The sequence below is a fragment of the Callorhinchus milii genome, unplaced genomic scaffold (assembly GCF_018977255.1).
Source record: "Callorhinchus milii isolate IMCB2004 unplaced genomic scaffold, IMCB_Cmil_1.0 Scaffold1, whole genome shotgun sequence".
Lineage (NCBI taxonomy): Eukaryota > Metazoa > Chordata > Chondrichthyes > Chimaeriformes > Callorhinchidae > Callorhinchus > Callorhinchus milii.
Window position 1 is genome coordinate 92,377,213 of NW_024704742.1, and position 19,453 is coordinate 92,396,665.

Below are 19,453 nucleotides of genomic sequence, written 5' to 3' on the forward strand. Positions count from 1 at the left end.
TGAAGCAGGGGAGGTCACTCGTGAAGTGAATCTGGAGGATTGTTGGACAGGATACTGGGAGAAACTCACTTCACTTTTTGAATATTGTAATTGGATCTTTAATGACCACTTGAACAAGCAGACTCTGTTTAAAGCCTCATCTGAAGGAGGGTTCTCTAACAATACTGTGCTCTGCCAGTACCTCACTGGAAGGTCAGTTTAGATGATGAGCTGACATGGTGCTTGCGATAACATTAAACAAACTAATTAAACCAATAGGTAGAGTGTAACACTCACTATAAACTATTGTATGTATCATAGGGAGCCCTACTAGATATAGCTAGATAAAGCTGTACACCCATACTGTACTGTGTTGTGGGGAGAAATTTACAACAACAAATTATACTTGTATAGCGCCATTTATGTCGGAAAGACGTCCCAGGGAGCTGGGTAACCGGGGGTTTTGGACCCGAGCTGGAAGTTAGGGTCAGAAGGGTAGAAGGATAGAGTGAGTGGGGGGGGGTGGGAGTGTGGCCGAAGGCATGGTCGAAGAGGAAGATCTTCAGACGGACTTGAAGGAGGCAAGAGAGGGGACGAGGCAGGATAGAGTTCCAGAGTGTGGGGCAGAGAAGCTGAATGCCCAATCGCCAATGGTGGGGCAGGAAGTATGGAGGGACCTGAAACAGGCCGGTGTCTGCCGAGCGGAGGGAGCGGACAGGCTGATATGGGATTATGAGGTCGGAGAGATAGGGAGCAGAAAGATCGTGGAGGGCCTTGAAGGTAAGAACGAGGGTCCTGCATTCAATTGTCTGAGGAATGGGGAGCAGTGAAGCCGGTCAAGAATGGGGGTGATAGGTTCCCGGAGTCTGGCGTGGGAGAGGATACAAGCTGCAGAGTTCTGAATAATCTGCAGTTTGTGGAGGGAAGAGTTGTGAATTCTATGGTTAAAACCACCACCAAAACTTAATCAACCCATGTTTTGTACATAGACTTGAGCTTGAAGATGATCATCTTTTTGTTAATTTCTCATGACCACCGCAGACTTTTAGTCTTCCCTTTATACATTTTTTTTCTTTTGGCTTATCTCCTGCAGGGTTAATAATCTGCAGACTTTCTGTCGAATTGATCTAAAAATGTGGTAAGTTAAAATTTGCAGCGTTAGGCTAGCAGTTTCAGTGCAATTCAGTGTAACAAACAGTGTGAAACTGCTTGAGGAGATAATCTCACACTGCTTTGGATTCACGCGGAGCACTGCAACTCGTCTGAAGCAAACCTTTTAAACTATAAATTCAAAGCTTTATAAGTTCCCAGGTGATCCGCGTCTTTAATAACATAAAAAATGTTCTGCGGCATTGGGAGGCTGGTGAGCAGAGCTCTATGTATGCTTTGAAGTATACTTGTGGAGAGCTTCACTTTGCCTGGTACAAAGTGACATAAGTGGAGATGAATAATGACAAATTAATGTGATAATTATCACCAGTGACATTATCATATTATTAAATTCCTGGCAATGGCCCAGGCAAAGTCACCCCCCACTTCCCCCACCCTTCCATTTTAAAAACAGCTGGGTCTGAAGCCGTTTCCAGTATTAAACTGGTATTATAGTAAGTGTCACTGAGGGAGACTATAAGTTGATTTTAGGTGGTTCCCTGTGGAATGAAAGAGAATTGGCAGTTTGAAGATCACTTTTGTTTACCACTATAGCTCAGAGGAAATGCTACTTATAAGCAAATTTAAAAGCAATTTGGTGCGTATTAATTAAAAGGAAAACACATAGTTGAAGGAAACTTGCCATTACCATTTCACAGACCCAGAAATGTCATAATCTGAACATTGGAATATTTTGCTTTCATCTCAACAGTGAGCCATGAATATTTTTCTGTTCAGTAAATTGGGTGCAAATTAGTGTATGGTACCATGCTTTTAGTCATCTTTCTCTCTAGGCTCCCAACTCCATGTCGGATACCAAACCAGCATTGTTAAAACTTGGGACAGCCTCCCAACATGAAAGGTGCTATACAAATGTAAAATTTTATTGTATAATAGGTGTTAATGTCATATTTAGAAATGGTCTCATAATTCCATGAATCTAGTTTGTTTAGTAATTTGATGTTGATTAAACAATACACAGCTGCAAAGCAATGGTTGCAAATGCTCTTAATAATTTGCTATGACTTTTACACTCATAACTGGCCACTAATCTGAGTTAGTCAGCTTTATATCACCTCCTCCTCAAGACCAATTTCTCTGAAATTAAGAATTCATTTTCCCTTGTAAATAATATTTCACTAATTTGTTCATGTAAATGAGACAGTGTCTGCCTAACCGTGTGTCCTAGATGTAGAATTTCAAAACAGAACTTTCATCCTATAAAAATTGAAAAATGCAATGAAACATTTCAAAATATTTTCAGCCAGTAACGGCCGCTAGTAACACCCGAGACACGCCCCCCCCCCCACCGCCTGGACTCACTCACTCCCCCTCCCCCCCGCCTGGTATTGATTCTATTATTTTTGTTTAGAACAAAGTGACCTAAGAAAGCATGGAATTTAAAAATTATTCAGTGCATCTGGCCCATTTCTTCAATGAACAATGCAAAACCTTCCCTACTGGGGAGTCCACCACACATGAATGTTTCCTGTAAGAAAGTTTCCATACAGTCATTTGCTGATATCCAAACACAATCAATACACAACCCCAGAATATTCACCCACATCTCTCCTATTTAACCTTTTCCTATTTATCCTTCACAAACACCATTGCACACTCATGTCCAGCCCTTGTATGATAAGAGTTTATTGTGTCTCATAAACCATAGAACCATAGAAATTTACATCACAGAAGACCATTCTCTTCTCACTATATGGCTGTTTGTGGGACATTGCTGTGCACAATTGGCTGTCACAATTTGCTCACAAAATACACTTTACAGTATATTCTGTGAAGCAATTTGAGACATCTTGAAGATGTTATAAGGCACTATATCAAATGCAAGGATGATTATTATTATATTATTATTCACCCATTGTGCCAGTGCTGAGCAATCATTTCATGCCCATTTCTCCTTTCCCTTGTGCCCCTGTAGTTTACTCTTTTTTAGATACATAATTTAGTTCCCTTTTGAAAACTAAAATGAATTCTGCCTCATTCCATATCCTAACAACTCTGTGTGTGATAAACTTTCTCCTGAACTCCCCATTTGCTTGTTTGCTAACTCTTAAATTGATGCCCTCCAGTCACTGAGTCACCGACCAGTGGAAATAATTTCTCCCTATTGACTATTAAAAGAAAACTACAGGTACTTACCTTGTAGGATCTTTTTCATTTTTGAATGTCTGCATTCCTCCACACACAAAATCAAAAGAGACCCAGTAGTCACTGGGGACAGGGATTCTTCCTACTTGGTTCCTGTTAAACCTGCAAGTCAAAGCCCTAACGGGCAGGGTAATTAACAACTGGAACAGGTTCAGGCCTGGACATTGGACTCATTTAAAATACAGCTTGAATCTGTAATATGAGGATCATAGGTTGGGTGTTCTGGAAGGATGCAATCAAGTGGACTCAAGGGCCCTTCTTCTTCTGAAACAATCTCGTAACCTTGTGAAGAACAACAACGTACATTTATATGGTGCCTTTCAGGTAGATTAATGTCTTGGAGTGCTTTGTAGTGATGGTGTCAGACTCTGAATAGGGAAGAGGGGGCAAGGGGGAGATGTCAATAGACATAGTCAAAGAGATAAAGTAAGTGGCGATTGAAGTCATATAGAAAGGGGGATGGGGAGATGGAGTGGTAGAGGGAGGAAATTCCAGAGGTTTGAGACACAGAATCTGAAAGCTCAGCCACCGATGGTGGAATGAGAAGGGTGGGAGATTCACAGTAAGCCCAAGTTAGCTGAGCAATGGGGGTAGCAGTTGAGCAGGATCGGAGATCAGAGAGATCATAATAATAATAATAATCTTTGCATTTGATATAGAGCCTTATCACGTCATTGAGACGTCTCAAAGTGCTTCACAGGATATAATGTAAAGTGAATTGACTGTAGTTTATTGGCAAAATGTATCATCAAACCTATTTCACCATTTTATAAGATTACGACATGACACATCCAATTCCCAGCATTTTCTACTTTTCCTTTAATACTCTACCAGTTCTATCAATAGTCAATAATAATAGTTAATTGAATATTCATTATAGAATGTAAAATTCAGTTCTTCTCTGGGTGCTTAGTTTTTGCATAGTCCTCAAGAGGGAGCTATAATCCTGTTGTTTGGGTAGATTGGCCAGCAGCAAACATTGTCGACCTTGTGGGAAACTAAATGTCAATAAGTTATTAAACTGAACTTCTGTGAAAATTGAGTCCTAATGATTCATAAATGTGGACCCTGCTACATTTTTAAACTATAATTTTTCAAAGGCAAAAGATGGGAGAAGATTTTTCTTCTATTAAATTATTCCCCGTCTGATCTGCTTGGGGTAGTCATGTATGCTTCGGGACCACATCACTCCCACCCTCGCTCGCCTCCACTGGCTCCCCATCCCCCAGAGGATTGATTTCAAGATCCTCATCCTCACCTACAAGGCCATTCACGGCCTTGCTCCCTCCTACCTCTCCGACCTACTATCCCCCTACCTACCTGCCCGTACCCTCCGTTCCTCTGGCTCCGGTCTGCTCCACGTCCCCCGCCCCAATCGCCCTACCATCGGTGGTCGGGCCTTCAGCCTCTCAGCCCCTAGGCTCTGGAACTCCATCCCCCAGTGCCTTCGCCGCCTCCTCCCTTTCCTCCTTCAAGGCCGGTCTCAAGACCTTTCTCTTTGACCGAGCCTTCAGCTCCCCTCTCGACTCTCTTCCCCCTCCTCGCTCCCTCCCTTCCCTCCCCTCACCCTGACCATTTCCCCCCTGCTCGGGTCATGACCCAACTGTGCAGCGCCTTGGGACGTCCTCCTGACGTGAAAGGCGCTTTACAAATGGAATCTTGTTGTTGTTGTTGTTGTATGCAACCACGCTTGCTCCCAGATAGCTCTCAATTTAGTTGCCACCAACAACACCCTGGCAATGACTGCCTCCTGCAATATTACCTTCTTCCTGCACGAGATAGTGAAGTGACTGGTTACTGCCTCCCTATATGTTGTGTCTCAGATCAAGAACTCTCCTGAACAAAGAGTGAACCTAAAGAGAGTCCCTAGACTTCCCAAAGGATTTTGATAAAGTATTCCACAGGACACTTCTTTACAAACTTTACCCCGCCCCATAGTTTAACAGTTTGACTGCACTCAAGTTCTAAGATCACAATGTCATGTCCACTTTAATAAGTAAATACTGTAGAAAGCTGTTGCCATCAATGTATGTGAACGCCTGAACAAGTAAACACCTTCAGAGAGGGGGAAGTGCTGCATTTTTGGAAAATGATCAAATACATCTGGAATGCAATTTGCAGAATTTGAAGAAGACAGCTCAATCTGTCAACTGGTGCAACCGGTGAGAGAAAGGGATAGTAACAGTGGAGTTACTAAGTATCTTTCTCATAAATGGCAAATTATTGAAATTCCATTATTTCTATTGTGCTACAAAACCATTCAAAATTAGTTGCCTAGTTTGAGTGCTGTTGTATGCAGCAGGTACAGAGAACTGCAACAGACCTCGAGAGATTAGAAATGTTCCCTATCTGAAAATATACATTACTGTTTTATTGTTTTACAGTTAAACACAGCATTGTTAGTTCATTAATATTTATTTCAAATAATTTTATGTACAATTAAATTTACGTTTAACTAAAAAACAACAATACAGGTATGTGGAATATTATGCTGGTGCTTCTTCCAGTGACTGCTGCAGATATGATCTCCATTTCCACAGAAAACTCACCATTTAAATGCAATATTAATAATAATTTGTATTAATAAGGATAAACCTTTGTATTTGATATAGCGGTTTATTGTGACAAAGCATCTCATTGGTTGGAGGATGATATCTCTGACAACCAACAAATGAATTTGCCAACAAATTCACTTAAAAAATCACAAAACAAATGTGATCCATAACAAGCTTTTGGACAAGTTTCCTTACCCCACACACCTCAGTTTAGCCAGCAGTAAGAAATACTGCGGTGCACAATTGGCTGCCACATTTTGTCCACAAAATATACAATTCACTTTACAATATATTCTGTGAAGCGCGTTGAGACGTCTCAATGACATGATAAGGCGCTATATCAAATGCAAGGATTATTATTATTACCAAAATGTTGGCCTTTTCCACAAATTTGTGAGCTAATAATTTTACAACAATTTACATTCGTAAATTATCATTATTGGACGACCTTTTCGTTTCACCTACCTAGAGTTCCAAGTCATCTTCAAAATATTTTCTTTACAAAATATTGCTAAAATTAACATGCCTGACTCCTTTCTGCACACCTTAAAGAACAGAGGTAACTTATTTATTTGATCAGGTTGCTTAATGTGTCTTGTTGTACCTTCAATACTGCTTGATCCACATTCATCCCACTTAATTAAAATCATCTGTATTAAAGGAAAGCTCAGTTAATTGAAAATTAAAGCCGTATTAGAATTTATTGAACCCATTATTATACGTGATCGTGTTCTGTATTTCTAAATATTTAACAATTTTGTTTCAATTTGATGTTTCCTTACTAAGGCATGAATTATGTATAGCTGACGATCTCTTACAATGATGGTGTATTTTTTGTGCTCTCTGAGTGCTGTAAATAGATAACAATAACTGTAAACCAAGATTATCAATGCAGTTTGTCAGGTTGGGCGTGCCATTGAATACTCCCTTTGCAATCCTGATAAAGGATTAACCCAAGGATTCATTGCTGCTCTGGAAACAAGAGATTATTTGAAATGTCATAGTGACAGAGAGCCATACAGCAGCTGTTAATGTTCGTACGGGACACTTGTAACCCATTTTGTTTGGAGGAGCCCCCAAACAGCTTTTACAGTGATACTAGAAAAGCAGCCACTAGTTATTTTCCCCATATTCATTCAGTTATCCTAATTCAATTAGTTCAATTTTAAAAATACTACAATTCTACTTTTTTTATCCCAAATGAATATGAAATAATGCGACCTATTACATGAATTGTGTAAATCACAGATGTTATTAATTACAATATGTAATTAAATAATGGAAAGAATTACAGATAATCCTTTTTATTACTTGTTAGTTATATAGTCAAATATAGCCATGCCTAAGTACCACTAGTTAACTGAGGGCTGTGGATGTTAAACCTGCACAAAATTAGTTTTGTGCTTCTCGGGGCCAGAAAGACCCTTGAGCTTTATTAGGTTAATGCAAAACTCTGAATTGGTTGTAGTAATTCCCTCTGGACACATGTGTTTGAATGTAATTTACACATTTCACATAATAGATGCAAGTATTGAGTTTGTTATAATTTGGTCCTACTATAGGCACATCCAGATACTAGTAAAGATGCCAATAGGGTCTAAATGGTTACAAAGCTAAGGTCACTGAGATAATTGTACCTTCTGCTTTCAGCATATTTTGCAAACAAATGCTGAAGAAAATTATGATCTCCAACACTGGGAAGAGTCAAATTATGATTGGCTTTCCAATCCTTTCTCAGACTTTTCAGGATTTTTCTGAGGTAAGAAATAGCCTGAAAGCAAACACAGGCTGTGATTGTGGAGTCCTGTAGTATTGTGGTTAAAGGACTCGCCTCGCAAGCGAGGGGACTCATCTTCGATTCCTGAGCAGGGCGTAACCTTAGACAAGTTTCCTTGCTTCACATGCCGTTGTTACCCCACAGTAACTCGAGTTTGCTACCTTCTCCGTGCTGCCATCGGTTCCCGAGCATTCAAATTCTGCACCCCTAATCGCTGAACTGGCTCCAAGGTGACTTGTTTGGCAATGGAATGTCAGAATTGAGCCAGCCCTGTGTGGTGGCCTCAGTGGTCCGGTTCCTGAGCAAAGTGGGTCCACCTTACTCCAGGGAACTACTGATGAAAGCACAGCCAGCCTGGCTCATCGGCAGAACTTGGAAGGGCAGACCGGTCACTGGGGGCAGGAAGTCATCCTACTCAGCTCCTGCTAACCCTGCATGCCAATGCCCTAATGGGTAGGACGGTCCGAGCTGGACAAGCAGTGGGAAAGCTCGCCTCATTGATTGATATTTGAGTGTCAGTGTATATAGTTGTCAGGTGTTGGGTCCCTCAGAAACTCGTGCTAGGAGGTTTGACAATCATCTGGAAAATTATTCCCACTTTTTAATCAAACAGAAATATGTTTACTGAAGAATACCCACATTTGCACTGTGCAAATTGATAAGCAACTTGACTAGTGAGACTGGAGTTGGCTTAAACTGTATGTGTAGCTCTCTAAGGAAGTTTAACAGATCACTGTTAAGATGATTTTTTTTACCACTAGGACTAAATCAATATTAATTCAAAGGTTAGTTTACTGAACATACCGAGGCATAGCAAGGGAAGCTGACCTTAAGCGGTGCACGGAATCTTATATGTCTACATTTTATTTTGCCAACATAAATCAATTGAAAAGTTGAAATGAATGATATTCACTTTCAAATTATAATAATAGCATCTATCCTAGATTGATTGCTGAATATAGTGATCTTTGCAAAGTTTCTTTGTAATTACTCTAATGCTTTTTATGTTATTGTGTTGATTTGCAGTGTATTGTTTGGTTATATAGATAAATGCACATTTACAATATCTATATAAATTGTTCAACTGATAGCAAATATATTTCATTCGTAGAGTAGAATACTTAAATCACTAGTAATGATTTGTAGCTATATTTTCCAAGCTGATTAAAGTAAATACTGTACATTCCTGTACACACATAAGAAAAATCTAAATAAACTTTTGCTGCTGCATAAATATTAAAGATTCTTTAAACTACCCCAGTGATATATTGTTTTCCTTTTATTTTCTGAATTGTTCTCTATGTTTGTTTAGGGTGATTTTCACCCCACTCCATCTATTCATATCTATTATAAAATACAAGTCAATATGTGGTGTCAGTCATTGACAAGAATAAATTCTTTAGTGGATATTACCTACATAACAGTAGCTTATGCCAATGGCAAATTATAAAGTTGATACAGGACTTCTGATTTCTCAGTAAACATAAAGGTCAATCTTTTCCCTGCAGGGAGTGCTTCTGTATTGATACTTCCTGTGCATGCACACTATATGCAGGAGGTACCGCTGATGTGACTTAAGTGGCATCACCAGTGCTTCTTGCACATAGTGCACATTCGTAGCAATGCATTCGTAATGTCAGCAGCTCTTCTTGCACATAGTGTCCATGCACACAACACACAGGAACTGAGATAAGTGATGACTCAGGAGTCTGCTTTTCTTAGCAGTTCACCTATTGGACCCAGAGGAGCACATTATAATGGGTTCCCCTGTCTTTGCTGCCAGAAAATATGGTAGGGAAGGTCAGAAATGAAGACCCAACAAAGATGGAAAAGATCGACCTTTATGTTAACTGAGAAATCAGAAGTCCTTAGAAACTAAGCCATCAGCCTTCATTTAGGATCTTATATTCTATGATATTAATAGGTTATTTTATTTGAAAAAATCTGAGCAACACAAAGTACATCAAGCATTTCAATCTGATCCACTAGCTCTCCAAAGCTAGATGAATAAGCATCAAGAATCAGTTTGATGTACTTATGGCTTCCTTCTTAAGGAATCTCATTAGCAATTACCAAATATATCCCTTTATCTGTTTTTGAGATGCCTTATTATTTTAAAGTCTTCCTTTCTCCCTTTCGCATATAAGGCAAATTGAGAGGAAAATTGTTGGTGCACACACACATTTTGCTTGTCTGTGGTGCAGCACTCAAGGGTTCTCAATTCAATGTGCCACCACACTGCTTTATTTTGTACTTCTAAATTTGAATGTCTTTATGAGTTCTTACTGAAGACAAAAAATACTATCATTATCTCTTCAGTGTAATTAAATCCTATCAACGAAGCCTAGTTAGTTAAGATGTGTGACATTTTACAAGTACACTGGATGTTTCTCTTCAAGTGGCATGTTCTCTTCTGGTAAATCTTCCAATTGGAATTTTAAATTCTCTAGGAATTCAGTATTGGGTGACTTTATTTCCTTAGTCAGATCTAAAAGAAAGAGAAAAATATGTTATAAATTGATAAGGTAAATACTCTGATTTGGTGTTAAGGGCTCTGAGATGTTACCCATGTGAAGGGCACTATACTGTATAAATACAAGTTAATTTTGATGTTGTAGGTGCATTACAATTATCCCTCTACTGAGATACGTTAGCAGATTAACCAATTTTTCAATGTCCCATTTAATTCAAATGAGATAATAAATATCTTAGAAGATGTATAGTTTGCCATGTAGATTCATATAAATTATATCCTATAAACATTATTAAAATGGTCTAATTTCATTAATCCTTGAATAAGATGATTGTAAATAGTTGAGTCAGTAGATATGACAAAATAAATGTTATATTTTAGAAGTAAATTAGTAGCATTTCATAATGTGTTCAATGTTAGAATTATTGCAGCGAACACATTCTGTGAAGTTTTTCTTTATGCAGTGCATATCAATGACTGGAACAGATTGCCAGGAAAGGTGGTATAGACCAGGACACTAGACTCATTTAAAAAGCATCTTGATGTAGTGTTGGGGGACAGTAAGGTGGGTATTCTGGAAGGATGAGATCAAATGGGATGAAGGTCCTTCTTCATTCAAATCAGTCCTATGAAGTACCATTAATTTATCCCTTTTCTGTGACTTTTATTATATGTTATCTATGAAAATGTGTATTTTGAGGGAGGAGAGAGAAGGGAGTTTCTGGCCAAAAAATCCCCCCAAATAAAATCGGTCACTCACTCCATGGCTGTTTGTGGGACATTTATGTGTGCAACTGACTGCTGCATTTCACACACAAAATACACAGTCAATCCACTTTACAGTATATCCTGTGATGCATTTTGAGACGTCTCAACAACATGATAAGGAGGTATATCAAATGTGAGGATTATTATTATTATTAATACGAGGTAAGGGAAATAGCTGAACTGGTAAAGGTGACATGCTTGGCAATGAATGGGAGAATCAAATCAATCCCCTGTGGTCTTGGTAGTCTGGTTCCTGGGCCAGGAGGCTCCATAGTACTCCTAAGAACTCCTGATGACCAACCTGGCTCATCAGCAACACTTGGAGGTGTAGACTTCTAAATGTAATTTTGTTGTTGTTGTAGACCAGTAACTGGGGGCAGGGATCCATTCCACTTGTCTCCCGCCAACCCTGCAAGCCAAAGCTCTAACAGGTAGGGCGGTCCAAGCTGGTCAAGCAGTTAGCAGCTTAGCAAACAGTGCTCTCAGTGTCAAGCTATGGATTTTTAGCAGGTTAAAAATCCAGAAATGTCACTCTTCTGCCATACGTGGTTGTGGGTTTCTGCATGTGTCACCCAGCTGACCAAAATAAAATGTGCCAATGGGCCATTCAGACCCGACTATCATTCATTCCAGACTTGCAGACAATCACTGGTACATTGGCATAGAACTAATAATATAAAATTTAGAGGCTGAACCCAATGCCATATCCCAGGATACCAGTTTAACTTTGCTATAAAGGTCCTCGGCTAATTCACTCAAACCAGCTCTCATTTGTGTATTCCAAATTGCGCAACTTGGGAAACTGATCCATAGCTACTGCTGCTCACTGTGCGCTGGCATCCTGCTGGAAATTATGAGCGTAAGGATTTGGTAGGCTTAGCTCCAATGCTCCATCTGAGTGACTAGCTCATAACACTTGTGAGCTAAAAAGTGTCCTGTCACTAAATATAGTGTCTTTGATTATGTGCGCTTATAACAACAGCATTGCCTTATAAGTATGTCTCATAAAAAGTTTCTACACAATGAATTTCAAGCATAAGAGATCACTGTGTTCAAGAAAGATGGGAGGGGGGAAAGGAAAGAGAATAAAATTAGGAAAACAAAATGTAAAACATTGCGTTCTTGAGGAATTATGTCAACTGTCTTTTCTCCACCACGTTCAAGCCATGACCCGCTCTGCCTTCCCTCATCTCCGTAACTTCGCCTGACTCCGCCACTACCTCACCCCTCAGGCCGCTGAAACTCTTGTTCATGCCTTCATCACCTCCAGCCTCGACTATGCAAACGCTCTGCTTGTCGGCCTCCCCAACTCCTCCCTCCACAGGCTGCAGATAATCCAGAACTCTGCAGCCCGTGTCCTCTCCCGCACCAAACTCTGACCCCATCTTCCCCACTCTCGTCCGACTCCACTGGCTCCCTATCCTTCAGAGGATCGAGTTCAAGATCCTGGTCCTCAGCTACAAAGCCCTCCATGGCCTCCCCCCCGTACCTCTGCGACCTCCTAACCCCCTACCAACCCACCCGTTCCCTCCGCTCAGCCGGCTCTGGCCTGCTCCACGTCCACCGACCCACCCGTCCCACCATTGGTGGGAGAGCCTTCAGCCACTCTGCCCCCAACCTCTGGAATTCCATCCCCCAGTCACTCCGCTTTGCCCCCTCCTTAGCCTTCTTCAAGTCCCGCCTCAAGACCCTCCTCTTCGACCATGCCCTCGGCCAACCCCCTTCCCCTCCCTCCCTTCTCCCCCCAACCCCAGCTCGGGTCTGAAGATGCTGTACTCTGTCCAGCGCCTTGGGACGTCCTCCCAACGTGAAAGGCACTATACAAATGTAATCTTGTTGTTGTTTCTAAGTACCTGCTGAAGTAGTAGGAGCCTCCTCAATTACTGACAACTTTATACTTTCCTCCGCACATTCAGGCCTCTCACTTTCAGAAATAATAAGGGGTCTGTCTTCTGCCTCATCCTCGAGCTGCTGTACAATCTCTGGCTCAGACTCAGCCTTCTTAGAATGGCTTTTTCCTCTCCTTCCTCTTTTTTTCTTTGATTCAACCCTGTAAATGAGCATGATATAAAATGCAAAAAAATCTATTTTACAAGTTTGACAAACAACAACAACTTGTATTTATATAGCGCCCTTCATATAGGACAGTGTCTTGGAGTGTTGCACAATGGCAGGCTTGGACAATGAACAACATGGGGAGGTGATCATAAGAGTGATTGTCTTAAATTGGGATTTAAATATGTTTGAGAGGCGGAGGGATTGAGGCAGTGAGTTCCAGAGGTTAGGGGAGTAGTGGTTGAAGGCAGAACCTCCAGTGATGGCGAGGAGGGTTTGGGAATGTGCAACAGGTCTGTCAAAGTCTTGGTGTATGAAGGAGCACACAGCAAAAAAAGTTTGTGGGACAGCAATGTCCCACAAACAGCCATGAAGGGAATGAACATTTTTTATCTGGAGGATTGTAGGCCAGGACACTGGGAGAAAGTCTGAAAACAATCTGGACAAATACTACTATGTAGTTGTTTATTGAAACACACTCCCTGTAGATTGACTTTATAAGTATGAAGTTCTTGGTGATCTTTACCATGGGTGTCAGTCTGGCTCAGTGGTAGCACTCTTGTCTCTGAGTAAGAAGGTTGTGGGTTTCATCCCCACATTGGGACTTGAAATCACATAGTCTAAGATGACACGCTAATGTAGCGCTGGAGCCGTGTTGCATTGTCTGAGGTGCCATCCTTCAGATGAAACATTAAACGGAGGTCCCGTCTGCCTATTCAGGTGAATGTTAAAAGATCCCATGGTATTATTCAAAAAGAGAAGGGAGTTTCTCCCGGTGTCCTGACCAACTAACCCCCAAATACAAATTGGTCACTCACTCCACGGTTGTTTGTGGGACATTGCTGTGTGCAAACAGGCTGCATCGTTTCTCCAACAAAATACACAATCAATCCACTTTGAAGCGCTTTGAGACATTGCACCCACAAATATATGGTCAATTCACTTTACAGCATATTCTGTGAAGCACTTTGAGACATTTAGAAGACATGAAAAGCGCTATATCAAATGCAAGGATTATTATTATTGTCTCTGACTCAATATTACCCACACATGGTTAATCTTATTATTTTTCACTAGGAAACTTGGATTTGGAATAGGCAACTGCATTTTATAATGCATTTCAAATGCATGTCTATGTATCCTATCTGAGTAAGTGGCCATTCATGTTTGAATATTGAGAGGATGAATGGGAAATGTTGTGGCCAAGATCAATCCTGTTGTCCACAGATGCAAAATTTTAAGCAGATGTCACCGAATTATGATTGCTTGATGGTGGGGGGGATAATCTTTCTAACAATTGCTTTAGGATGCAATAGACAGCATTGCAAGAGGACATATGTTTAGAGTTGTAAAGGGCGATTTCAAGACAGATACAAGGAAGTTTTTCTTTATTCAGGGGCTAATCAACGACTGGAACAGGAAAGGGTGGTAGACGCCAGGAGACTGGACTTATTTATAAAACAGCTTGATGCAGTGATGGGGGTGTCGGTAGGGTGGGTGTTCTGGAGGGATGAGTTTGGATGGGCCGCAGAGCCTTCTTCATCCAGACCAATCTTGTGATCTATTTAAGTCAATAGGGAAGAATTCCACCCAGAAACCTTGGCTATATTAATTTGCACTTGCCTTTCACAATAATATTGGAGGAACTATTCATTGATCAGTGAAGAGAATTTGGAGGATGTTGACTAAAGGCACAGTGAAAGAGGGGATTTTGAAGCAACAAGTAAAGGCGCAAGCTAAAAGGATTTTTGGAGAGTTTCATAGAGCAGGGTTATAGTAGCTGAAAGCTTGGCCACCAATGATGGAATGAGGTATTATTACACAGTCTTGGTCAAGGACAGGTGTAGAGTTTGAAGTGAAGCATAAGGTCAAACAAAATGCTATGGTTGCATATTCCCAAGAGAGCCTTTATCATCTTTAGGTCTTGGAATCAAGGGTAGAGAGGAAGACCTATGTGTCATCAACGTGCATGAGGAAATTAACCCCATGCCTGTGGATGTCACGAAGGGAAAGTATGTGAGAAATAGGAGAGAACCAAGGGTAGTGTCCTGGGTACACTGCAGGTGAACCATTCCTCCCTCACATCTCCCCACTCACCATCTACCTGTTTGCAGGAATACTTCAAAACATTCTACATGTGCTCTTGCCTGCTGGCACAAAGTTTTGATCTGGTTTGTGCTGTGCAATCCCATTCTTTAGAAACTGTACAAGTCAAACTCCATGTAGGAATTTTACAGCCATCAGAGAGAGGAGATGTTCATCTCATCAGTCTGGCCTGGCTACATATCATCCTCCCCCTTATGGCTCAGTGTTACTCTTATCAAATCTTACACAGTCACCCACTGGGAGGGTTCCTTCACTTGCATTTCCAATTTTCTTTTCTTGAGCTTTTCACGGTCTCTCAAGCGACGTGGAGAAATGTCTACAGGCAAAATATAAAACAACTGGTCATGCAACATAGTTTTTATTAAATCATAGAGGGGTCATTCGGTTTCATTCATTAAATATAGCAAATCGTTCCATGCGTGCTTACAATGAGATATCCCATGCACAAACACCTTCCCGGAAAGGTCACTGGATAACCATTAGGAATGGGAATCCTGACTGATTTTCCCTCCCTAGCCTGTAGCGCTGAGGTCAATTATAGCTCCCCTACTGTGGTTGCAGCTGAGATCAACACACTTTAGCACACACAAGGCATCAAACTGGGGATCAATTTCACTCTAAGCTTTGGTTTTACTGACTGAGCCTTTATATTTTTATGCTAAATCTTTGTTAAAGTTATTTGTTTCACTAGCTCTTTCTCTCTTGTGTGTGAGCTGGATGCATCTGTGAGCTCTGAATGATAATATTGTTACTCACTGCAAGGACAACCTCGCATTATGCTACTACAAAGCAAGACTAATTTTCTTTTCAAAGAGTCATATTTGCAACATAGCAATGCTGGTGCAGTGTTTCAAATTACTAATTTGGGGAGGCTTCAGTGTGTATACTCTTTAGTAACTAAAAAGTTTATTGTAAGCAATAGATTAACTTGCATTTATATAGAATTTTCAAAGAGAACATTCTAAGCATTTGACAAATGTTGTGTTGCATATCAAACAAGTGCTAACAGTTGGGAAGCAGTTTCCTGATCTCTTTTGGAAGTAGGGGAGAAATTTTAGAGCTCTTTTCCTTCTTGAAGGTTGGGTGTCGCTGTTGGTATTTAAGAGTGTTGGGGAGAGTCCATGATAAGGAAAATTGTTTGGGGCATATAAGAATATAAGAAATGCTAGATGAAAAATGACCAAGGTCCATCTAGTTTGATTTACACCTTTCTGGTGGTCACATACACATATGTCCCAAACTACCTATGTGCTATATCCCATAATGTTATTTTCTAAAAGAGAATTATCTAATCTGTGTTTGAACGAATCAACACCTCCTGCTTCAACTGTCTCCCTAGGGAGCCTGTTCAACAGGTTCACTATTCGCTCACTGAAATAGTGTTTGCGTAGATTCGTTCTGAATTTACCCCCTTCAATCGCAGGCCGTGTGCTCTGGTGTTACTATTCTGGACAAGTTGAAACAGCCTGTCGTGATCCATATTGTTTAACCCCTTTAGAATCTTAAAGACAGCAATCATGTCGCCTCTCAATCTTCTCTTTTCCAGCGTGAACAAGCCCAATTTACTTAGTCGCTCCTTATAGTCCAGACCCTCCATTCCCTCAATCATTTTGGTTGCCCTCTTCTGTATCTTCTCAATTTCTCCAATATCCTTTTTGTGCTGCAGTGACCAGAATTGTACACAGTACTCTAAGTATGGTCTCACCAATGAGTTATACAGTGGCAGGATTACTCCACTATTTCGGCTTGCTATTGATCTTTTGATAAATCCCAACATCTGGTTTGCTATATTCACTGTCACAAAGCATTGTTGGGAATAAGTAAAGCACTGGGGGACAGCCCCAGTGGTGTAATGGATAGAGCTGTAGTTTACAGACTAGGAGATAGCTTGTTCAAATTCCAGTTTATGCTTAGTTTGTTGGTCTCAGTATGGAGAGGTTAAATTGGCCCTAGCCTTTCCATGGTAAAAGTGGGGAAAAACAGCCACAGTTCCTGCTCCTGGTCTTTCTACAGCACTCAACTCAGTTGGGGCAGTAAAAGAGCTTTACCTTGCACCTAAAGCGTGTCAGGTTTTGTACACAGTGATAGCATAGTGCACACTTATCAGGAAAACATTCACTATTTGTATCTCTAACAAGCGCTTTGTTAGAGATACAAAAGTGAATGTTTTCCTGATATTTACTACCTTCATTGCAGAAAGATGCAATTTTAAATTTAAAATCTTGTGATATAAACAACTCTCAGAACATTACATTACAAGGAAATTGCTTTACATAGCAAAATAAAAAACAGAACAGTAACTATTGAAAGGAAGGTGGGTTCTTCTTGTTCATACGTATAAATTTGAATGATGTAGTCATTCTAAGAAAAAATCCTATTACATGCATAACATTGGGATGGACAAACAGGTTTGTTGCCAAATAGACAAAGTGATGGATTACATAATAAGGCAGCTATAATATTTCTGACAATGTAAAGAAAATAGCTGTAATGTGGTAATTTTTTTGTACACCCAGTGTATAGCAAATTATTCTGAAATATATATTTATAAGCAGGTCGATATTTCACCAACTCTTAAAAGGCTTTGAGCCCTTGGCATTATTGATTGTGAAGGGATCAATTGTTGCTTTATATTGTGAATATTATTTCATTTCAGTAAGTTTCCTATACTTTCTAATTCATGATTAACCTACTATTCAATATCACTAATGTTTTTAATCACACACAACTCCAGTGTACTGTGCTAACACAGTCAGCTGCCCATATTCACAATCCTCACGTAGGCTATACACCAGATGTGCAAACACATTACCATATTATTATTATTTTCTTCTTTACATTGTCAGAAATAATGTAGCTGTCCTATTAGTAATAAGTCAGTTTGTCCATTTGACAACAAGCCCTTTGTCCATGCCAACATTATGCATGTAATAGCATAATTTACAATTTAATTTACTTTGATTAGTAACACTTCAGCTTTCAAATTGAGCAGCAATTTTCAGCATTTTGAATGTTGTCTGTTTAAAGTAAGCAGCTATTTAATCTATGTCTAGCTTCCACTGGAGAGGGTTGTCATCTGAAAACTGGAACCCTAAATTTTTCATATGCTTAGACTCGAGACTATTTTCTTAAATTTTTAAATTGTATATAATTCTGGAAAAAGTTATTAATCAAACTTACTTTGGATGCTGCGCAATCTTACATTTAAGACAAAGGTCTTAAGCTCAAGTACATGAGTAGCAGTGGGAGAAATGTGACCTGGGTCAAGATTTACTTTAATAGCATTTCAGAGAATCCCAAATTTGACAAATTCTGAAATATTTTGCCTAAATTTCAAAGCTGGTTTTCCATAAGTTCTTTTGGGAGCTGTCGTAAACTGGCTTGAAAAATGAATTGAATAATTAGCCAATTTCTGGTCGTTCTATAATTCTATGTTAATAAAGTAAATTAAACCCAGGTAGAATTTCTTTTAGATTCTTAAAGCTTCAAGTCATTGAAATGAACTAGTATAACATACAATCATAGTTTTAAAAATATGTATACAGTTGTTGCAATTAGGTTTTGTTATTACTGTTATATACCTTGCATTGATCTTTAGATGCATTTTACAAGTTATTGCATCATTCTGAATAAATACACACCCTGATGTTTCACTAAACTTGCTTCAATTATCTTCTCTCACAAATATAAGTATTACCTGGAGTCTCCTTGCTGGAAGATTTCTGAGTCAATTTTTCCATGGCATTGTCTATGTCTTCCATGTTGTTGAGAATCTGCTTTCTTCTTGAAATAACAAGACAGCAAGAGATGAGTTTGAATCAGGTAATGATGTTTTTTTTTAAATATGTTGAGATAGTTTCAGGAGAACACACCCACAGATGTAGTGTTATCTAACATGTACAAGACGGAATTGTAGCAACATCCAGATGCATTTTTTTCTCAATCATATGATGAAAGGTTAATGTAGCGGGAAGAATCTTGTAAATGAAAATGAATGTTGCCTACAATAAATTTTATTTGTTGCCTCAAATAAAATTCTATAAGACAAATCCCTACAACACAGTGTCTAAGCTATTGTACACTGTCTACAAAACCAGTTACCCTACTCAGAGCGCTTTGAGACTTTTGACACTTAAAATGTTGTAATGCAAGTTATTCCCTTCTTTCTTAACTTCCATTTAAGATTCTGATTTTAATAGAATGGGATGGAAACTGTGACCTGTGATGTGTTACTCAACAATGAGGCCAGTCAATTGATGTCTTAACTTATTGACTGTTCAGCCGGTGTAAAACCCAACTGTGTTATAATGGTTTGGCCTGAAGTCAATCGTAGAACATGGCATTGGATCGCTGGTTAACAGGTTACTGGATTAACTCAACTAAAGAATCAGAGCTAAAATGGTGTTCCACTACCCAATCCAATAC

General features: G+C 39.7%; 1 protein-coding gene across 2 annotated transcripts; it reads right to left on the reverse strand.

Moving 5' to 3' along the window:
• Positions 1-5,696: 5,696 nt before the first annotated feature.
• Positions 5,697-18,921, reverse strand: LOC103178056 (hemogen-like). 2 transcript variants are annotated; one of them, XM_007892549.2, is made up of 4 exons: positions 18,726-18,921; positions 15,266-15,344; positions 12,721-12,917; positions 5,697-10,114 (listed from the first exon to the last, which is right to left on the reverse strand). In XM_007892549.2, the coding sequence occupies exons 1-4, from the start codon at positions 18,787-18,789 to the stop codon at positions 9,996-9,998; spliced, it is 459 nt and encodes a 152-aa protein (XP_007890740.1). In that variant the 5' UTR covers positions 18,790-18,921; the 3' UTR covers positions 5,697-9,995. The 2 variants fall into 2 exon arrangements, with proteins under 2 accessions (XP_007890740.1, XP_007890739.1); XM_007892548.2 differs by having other exon boundaries at positions 15,254-15,344; positions 18,726-18,919.
• Positions 18,922-19,453: the final 532 nt, after the last annotated feature.